The 8,385-nt window shown below is 42.6% G+C and overlaps 1 protein-coding gene across 1 annotated transcript in view; it reads right to left on the bottom strand.

The window, feature by feature from the left end:
• Positions 1–5,163: 5,163 nt before the first annotated feature.
• The window catches only part of WEE1 (WEE1 G2 checkpoint kinase), a 7,766-nt gene continuing 4,544 nt past the window's right edge, over positions 5,164–8,385 (bottom strand). Inside the window, exon 10 of the mRNA XM_008644897.2 lies at positions 5,164–6,522. Coding sequence (XP_008643119.2) covers positions 6,384–6,522 — 139 coding nt within the window. The 3' untranslated portion in view covers positions 5,164–6,383. The remainder of the gene's footprint in view (positions 6,523–8,385) is intronic.

Below are 8,385 nucleotides of genomic sequence, written 5' to 3'. Positions count from 1 at the left end.
TCCCTAAGTCCTGTTCCACTGAGCAGCTTTCCAGCCACTCTGCCCACAGCCTGCAGCACTGCCTGGGGTTGTTGTGACCCAAGGGCAGGACTTGTCACTTCGCCTTGTTGAACCTTATACAGTGGCCTTGGCCCATCAATCCAGCCTTGACTCAATGTCTATAAGATCCAAAGGAGTTTAAAATCCCATGTGCTAAGCCATAAGTAAAATATATGGGGATATTCTGCCCTGAACGTCTTAACACCTACATAGATGAGAGTGAAAAGAGGCAAGAGGAAAGAGCTGCAGGTTGAGAATAGCAGTTGTTTCTCCTGTCCCCCCATTCCTATCCTGTGAAACACCTGCCTAAAATACTTTCATTAGTGGTGCCTTCTGCTGTCTGTAAATCAATAGATGAACAAGATCTTCTCCATCAGGATGCAGGCTGAACACACAGAATCTTCCTGTGTGTAAATTCAGTAACAGCAGCAGGTTTTATGTCCATTAGCCCACTTGTCTGGCAGCAACCCTAGGGATACACAGAAGATCATTAATCAGAGTCAGGCCACATAGTCTGCTTTCATCTTGAGTCAAACAGACATCAGTTTAGACCAGCATGATAATTCAGATGTCATGCTAAATGCTCTTATTGTGTATTATAAGGGAGTCAAATGAGCAGCAAAAGGAAGATCTTCAATGCTTCAGATTTTTCAAGACTATCCAGAATCTCAAATTCATTTTGAGGCGTGTACAACCTCAGATCTCTGAGCAACATGTTAAACAATAATAAATTGCTTCCTGTTTAATTAGGCACAGCAATATTCTCTCCTTGGGGCACCTCCCTTTCCCCTAGCCCAATCCCATTATACTTTGGGAAGATAGAATCTTCATCCAATTCCAACTGTTCAGACAGAAGCAGGACCTCTGTTTCCTGACTGCTGTCCTGCCCAGTTCCCTTCTGCTTTCTCTGTGCCGCGTTTCTGGAGCTGAGAACCTTCGGTCGGCTCGGCAGCACTCCCTCAGAGGGCTTCCAGGCTTCACTGGAGGGAGGGAGGGCTCAGCCCAGGTTTGTCTCTTGATGGCCGTGTTTAGACCCGGGTCCTCAAGCCCAGCTATAGCAGGGATGTTTGTAGGTCTCACACACAGAGGTTTATTAAACACGTGGATACCTTACATACCAAACAACACATAAGGACACATGGTGAGGGTGCCTTTTCCAAGCCTCTACAGCCAAAGGAGTGCAAATTAAAAGACACTTACCTGAGCTACTGCTGGCAAGAATGCTCAGTCACTGCTGCAGAACAAGATAATGCTTTCCAACAAGCAGGGTCGAGTGTCCCACCAGCACACAAGCACTTCAAAGACAAAAATTCAGTGCACAGTTAACAATTTTGTCCAGCAGGTGTTGCTGGAGACTACAGAACACATTCAGACAAGGTCCAGCTGGCCAGCTCTTGGGAGGGTGTCAAACACCTCGTGTTCCCCTGCCCCAGATCAGCAAGGACAGGGTGCCTATTGCTACTTTTACTCATGAAACTTTTCAATGTTATAAAGTAATGCAAGGTGTGACATTGAAATCCTATTTTGGAACATATAAACAGTGCCTAACTCCATTTCTAAGTGGAAGTATAGCTTGTCTGTGACTTCCAAAATAAAACAACTTGACAGTAAGCTTTTCAGGTTCTACATTTTAGCAATTTAGATCCTTTCCAACTAATAGGCAACAGGATACTTGGAAACTGAAAAATGACCCTAACAAAAACCATCAAAAAACTCTAGAGAACTGCTGCGTGGGAATACCTTACCAAAAACAAAATTAAAAAACATACAAAGATGACCTCTAATTATATTTTGACAGTAATAGCAGAAACAGAATTTCATGTAGTATTTGAACACCAGATGTGACTCAAGATTTTTTGAAGTATAGCATTTATGATTCAATTCAATAATTTAGCGTGCAAACCCATCAGTATTTCTACAATCAATGGAAAGGTTTGAATTGCAAGATGAATTATCCAAACAGTGAATCAGTCCTTGATACTTGAAATTCATTTTTCAGTGTTAAATGGTGTCGTGTCTTTACAGGAAACTGAGTCTGTAAGAGCTTTAGTCCATCACACCACCCACTCTTTGGTCAGAAGATGCAGAAAGACTGAGCAAGACCAGGCAGGTAGTGTTGTCCAGTAATGTATCATTAGAAGATGGAGAAGAGAAAGGAGCAGACAAATGTCTAGAGGAGGTGGGGATATGAAATACCTGCTTTCAGATATTTTTACATTCACTTTGAGTTCTCCATGAAGTCATGCAGTCTGATCAAATAAGGTAAGCTGCTATGTTACATCTGTATTGGAAATTTAAGCTAGCTGAATTCAGGAGAAGAATGGTTAGACATTAAATGTAGCTATTTTGAAGAACACATTTGCCACACAACTGCAATGCTTGCTTCTTAAACTGAGATAAAGCTTTCCTCTTCAAGTGCTGAAGCTCATCCCATTACACTAAGAATTCTACCAAATTCTTGGTAGAATTTCAACTAATATCCAACTCTACATTTTTGCGAGAGGTGAGAAGCTGCTTCTTCCACCTGCAAAGACAACTTGCTGAACTACAGACAAGCTTGGCCCAAGTCCTGCTTTTGCAATAAATTCATAAGCCACCAAAATTACTGTAAGATTGTTCATATTAAAAAAAGAAGCCCCCTTCGATGTCAGTAAAAATAGATACCACTTCTTACTCAGTAAGCATCTGAATCATGAATCACTTGGTGCTGGGAATATTCACGGCAAGCATTAACACACACTTCCCAAATTCTCTGCTTCTTCCCACTAGCCACCATTGTAGCCAGGATTCACTGCCTCACCATTGGCACCAGGAAGGCTCATGAAAATTTGACATAAAATTTCACCATTCTTACTGCTCCCATAAACTACTTTAAAACCCTGAAATGCCTTTTTAAATACTGTTCTTGGCATACAGGAAAAAGTTAAAAATATCTAAAGTCACTTCAGTCACATGGTTTAAGCTAGGCACCCCTACAATGGCACACAAAACCTGTGACCAGCACTAGAACAGACCCCACTGAATTCTTTAGGTTGGAAGGCATCCTTATGATCATAGAGTCCAACTGTTAACCCAGCTCTGCCAAGTCCACCACTCAGCCATGTCCCTAAGTGCCACATCCCCACAGCTTTTGAATAACACCAGGGATGGTGACACCACCAGTTCCCTGGACAGCCTGTTCCAATGCTTGACACTACTTCAGAGTAGACACGCTTCCTAATATCCTATCTAAACCTCCCCTGGCACAACTTGAAGCTGTTTCCTCTTGTCCTATCTCTAGTTACTTGGGAGAAGAAGCCAACTTCCACGTGACTACAGTCTCTCTTCAGGCAGTTGTAGAGAAGTGATAAAGTCACTCCTGAGCCTCCTTTTCTCCAGGCCAAATATAGTCTCTCTTCAGGCAGTTGTAGAGAAGTGATAAGGTCACTCCTGAGCCTCCCTTTCTCCAGGCCAAATACCCCCAGCTCCCTGAGCCGCTCCTCACAGGACTTGTGCTCCAGACCCTCCACCAGCTCCATTGCCCTTCTCTGGGCTCACTCCAGCCCCTCAATGTCTTTCTTGCAGTGAGGGGCCCAAAACTGGACACAGCACTCAAGGTGTGGCCTCACCAGTGCCTAGTACAGGGGGACAGTCACTACCCTGGTCCTGCCAGACATGCTGTTCTTGATAGAGGCCAGGATGCCATTGGCCACTTTGGCCACCTGGGCACTGCTGGCTCATGTTCATCTGCTGTCAAAGAGCACCCCCACATCCTTTTCCACTGGGCAGTTTTCCAGCCACTCCTCCCTCAGCCTGTAGCACTGCCTGGGGTTGTTGTGACCCAAGGGAAGGATCTGGCACTTGGCCTTGTTGAACCTCCTGCAGTTGTGTCCTCAGCCCACTGATCCAGCCTGTCCAGATCCCTCTGCAGAGCCTTCCTGCTCTCCAACAGATCAACACTCCTGCACAACTTGATGTCATCTGCAAACTGAGGGAACCCTGGGTCCTCTTATCCAGATCATTGATAAAGACATTTAAACAGGGCCCCACACCAATCCCTGGGGGACACCACTGGTGACCGGCCACCACTGGATGTAGCTCCATCCACCACCACTCCCTGGGCCCAGCAATCCAGGCAGTTCCTCACCCAGCCAGGAGCACAGCTCTCCAAACCCACAGCACAGCTTGTTTGCACAGCAATGCCTGTACTGATGTTACAGGCCTCTGAAAATGGGCGATGCAGGAGCACAGAACTGTAATAGGTAGAACAAATTTGTTTACACTGTAGAGGACGAAAGGCTTAGGTTCACTAATCCCCCACCAATTGGTATTTCTGACTGTTTAGAAGTATGCTTAAAGAAAGGACTCAATGTAGATGAACATTAAAGCACTGCAACAAAACCATCTGTTTTAAATTCTCTCACAAACAAGACAAGGCTATTTTATAAAGTAAAAACCTAAGGGTATTCCAGCATATCTGTTTTTACTGATAACTGCATATTCAGTTACCTTACACCAAGACTCTGAATTTCACTGCCATATGACTAGAACGGAGAACTCTTAGTTATTTTCTGCTATTTGCAAAGCTGAATTTTATGAGTCCATAGAATTCAGATACAGCTTCTCTGAGTTACCTGCAGCTCTAATACAAGGTAAAAACTTCCACAATGGACTCATCTATTAAGCCTTCATTTACTGTGTCTCTCTTCTTTACATTTGTCTCCATACCACAGAACATGCCATTATTGTCTTCCTGAAACTATTCCAACTCCTCCCACTGTTCTCTTCCCATTCTCGGCAATTCCTGAGCTTTCTTCCTTACCTCAGACCCAGGTCTTTGCTCATGTAAGTTTCTATTCCTCCACCATCAGTCATGGGTTCCACTTCTTCCAGGAGTTTCACCTTTCCCAGTGCAATACCATTCCTGAGGCTGCAGAGACAGACTGCTATGGACACCAACACACCAACTAGGACGCTTCTCTCCTAACTATCAACAAGTGTCTTACCTCAGTCCCACTCTCATGAGAAGGAACCACAAGCATTAGGCATGAGTGGGAAGCAGATCTCATCAGGACTTGCCGTAGTATATTCCCAACTCAGTATTTTATTTCCATAACTACGAAGTTAAATAAGCGTTAGACAATATTAAACAAACAGAACTTTAAACTTTAATGTTCAAATTCAACACTAGTAAGAACAAATAGAGCACAAAAGGGAAACATTGTTTTAAGTAAAATGAAGAGACAAGCCATTAATTACAACAGTTCTGTCAGCCTAGGTTCAAGATCAGCACCGGTTCCATGGCCACATTCTGTTCCACATTTTGGAACTTCAAACTGAATAGTTAAGCTGTGTCTGTTGGCATCCCAGACTGCAGTTTCAGTATAGTACACTATAAGCATGATCAAACTTATGTACATAAACAATGAAAAACAACCTGAACATACTAAACAACTATTTACAAGTATTCCAACATAAAAAAAACTGAACATACAATAGCCTCAAGAATGGGCAACTGAAGAAAATATGAACATTCAGAGAACCTTATTAGAAAGAAGAACAAAACATCAATAGCAAAGACATTAACAATTGCACTACACTAATACAGAGTCCAAATATTAAATTGGTGCATTTTTTCACAATGCACTAGCTTTGAGAGAAAAATGCTGCCTTCACTAAAATGCAGCTTACATTTGTTTCACTTAATTGCTTTGACAAGAAGCCTATTAACACAATAATGATTGTTTTAATGCTACAGTTTACAGCAAGGACGTTGAACTAAAAATAGCAGCAGTTCCACATGGCACTTAATTCCACAGGTTCCTAAGCTGTGGTTTATGCAATGCCTACAAAGTGCTCCCAGTTGAATACACAAATAAAATTCACAACAAAAGTCTACCTGACATCAGGTACATTGACTGTAGGTGGCCTTAAAGCCTGTCTTTCAAACTTTATTCCCCCTCTGCTCCAAAAAAAAAAAAACCTAACTATCAAAGTAAGGCCCCCTCCCTCCTTCTTAAAAGATTAGGGATATTGCTTCTTATTACAATGCTGTAACACTACAAAGCAGCACACCACTATAGTGGTTAACCCTGGGACAACGTAACATCTAACAGTGTAACCGAAAGACTTATGGAATAACATCCAGGATCCTCTACAGACAGGAGAGTAACCAAGTCCACTAACTCAAATGGTTAATACAGAATCAGCCATAGAGTACAAGTGAAAACCCAGAAGCAACAGCTGTAAAACTGGTGATACTGATCACAGACAAGAAACCAGGAATCGAAGGCTTCCTTTAATTCCTTAGGCTCCGGTCCAGCAGAGAAGCTAGGCCATCTCTGCAGTTCCTCCAGACTCCATGGTCAGTATATGGTGAGACTCATGGAGCTTTTTTCGAGTCGGGATGGTCGGTTCTGCGTTGTCGATCTCGTGGTCATTCTGTCAGTGAACAGTGCCCGTTCCTCGGCCGCAGCCTTCGCCATCTGGGCCTTCTTCAGCTCTCTGCAACACACGGACAGTGTCACTCCCAGCAGTACCCACAAGGATACAGGCTGATCACAGCAAGAGATAGCAAACCAACTACAGCGGGTCACCACTGAAGAGTTTAGGTCAATTTTAGGTCACACTGAGACTGTTATGATTTGCATCCACCTGTTTCCAACCCAGAGGGCAGAGGTGGGAGGCTCATTACTTGTCTAGATGTTCTTTCTTTTGAAAAGCAAGGGAAGGAAGTGAAAAATTCACACAACTCAGATTCTGAAATCCAGCCTGTTACATGCAGCTCAATACTTCAATTACCAGGGCACAGTAGGGCGCTTTTACCTGCTAGCACAAGACACGTGTTAAGTCAGAGTTCATTACTGAGGTTTGCCCAAAGGAAGCATATTCAGCCACACCTGATCTTCTGTGGGAGACTTAAACAGAGATTTAGATGAACACAGGTGTAGGAAACTGGAAACAGATGACTCATGAAGCCTCCTTTCCCTTTTGCATACCCACATCAACAGCTTATCACCGCCCTCCATGTTTTGTGCCTAACAAAAATGGGAGCCTGCAAGGCAGTCACTGAAGGTAGCACAGGCCATCGTGCCTGTCTGTTCTGTTTCAGACCAATTACCAATACCCAGTCTGAGGACAAAGTTAAATCAAACTCAGGATAAAACTATAAAATAGTCCAACTAAAGAGCACAGCTATCTTTATAAAGGGTTTCCCTGCACATTGCTTTTCTCCTTTCCTCAAATACTGACATATGGCTAAGCTGAGGCCTTCCCTCATACTCTCTTCCTTCCACTATCTCAAACTATCCATCAAAGAACCTTCTCTGCTCTAAGAGCTAGTATTTGTAATCTCACTTCAACATCTGGGTGCAAAGCAAAATCAGATTTTACAAGCTTGCTGCATATTGGTGTAGGTGTATTCAATTTTAAGCTACATGTTTTAGTTTAATAAGCAATTCCCATTCTAGTAAGCCAAAGCATTATTAACACCCGTGCCCCATCTAATCACCCCCACATTATCACTGTGCAGTTCACTGCAAGAGAAAGCAACCAATTTTTAGTCCTCTTCCCTGTGAATGTCACAAATGCACGTGTGCTCACCCAACCACCACACCATTACCAGGAAATTAAGTTTTACAATATCCTTCCACTCTTCCCTAGAAGTCTTGAATTCTTGCCTAGAAATCTTGAATTCTTCCTTCCTCTGAAGAGGACAGACAATACAGCAGAAAAGCTGAGTTGCCTTAAAAGGATTCTTTTCACTGAAGATGACTTAGGCATGAAAGTGGTATTTTAAATGGTTCAAATGCAGAAATTTAAGAAAAAAAACAAACCCAAAATAAAAAAAACCCTCTCCCCCCATCAAATAATACCTGAGGTATTTCATGGAACACTATGCCACACAACATTAAAAATTACTGTGGCTAAGTGTACTTTTAAAATAATTCTTGGATTTGTAAGGATGTATCCTTCTTGTTGCCAGGCCAGGAGGACTCTTCCCGAAACACTAGCTTTGCCAGTAGTCTCTTTCAAGTGATACACAAATATGTTGTCTTTATAAAAGCAAGCAACTTACCTCAGCAAATCTGCTCTGTCACAACCTGTACAAACTGTCTGATGATTCTTTCAATGTAATTCGTAATATTATAAAGATAAGCATCTAATCTAGTACATCTGTCTGTGGTCAGACTAGCAATGGCAAGATAAGCAGCTAACAATGGAGCAAACCTGAACATGAAATTAACACCTTCATTCAAGACAAACCACTCAGAAATAAATTAGTGCTTTACGTTCCCTCATAAATGCCTGCCTATTATGCATAACACATGCAAAGATAACTGTAGTGAAAGAGTCAGATGGCTGCTT

Source organism: Corvus brachyrhynchos, unplaced genomic scaffold (genome assembly GCF_000691975.1).
Source record: "Corvus brachyrhynchos isolate BGI_N302 unplaced genomic scaffold, ASM69197v1 scaffold542, whole genome shotgun sequence".
Taxonomy (NCBI): domain Eukaryota; kingdom Metazoa; phylum Chordata; class Aves; order Passeriformes; family Corvidae; genus Corvus; species Corvus brachyrhynchos.
This window is presented reverse-complemented; position numbering and strand designations above follow the sequence as displayed.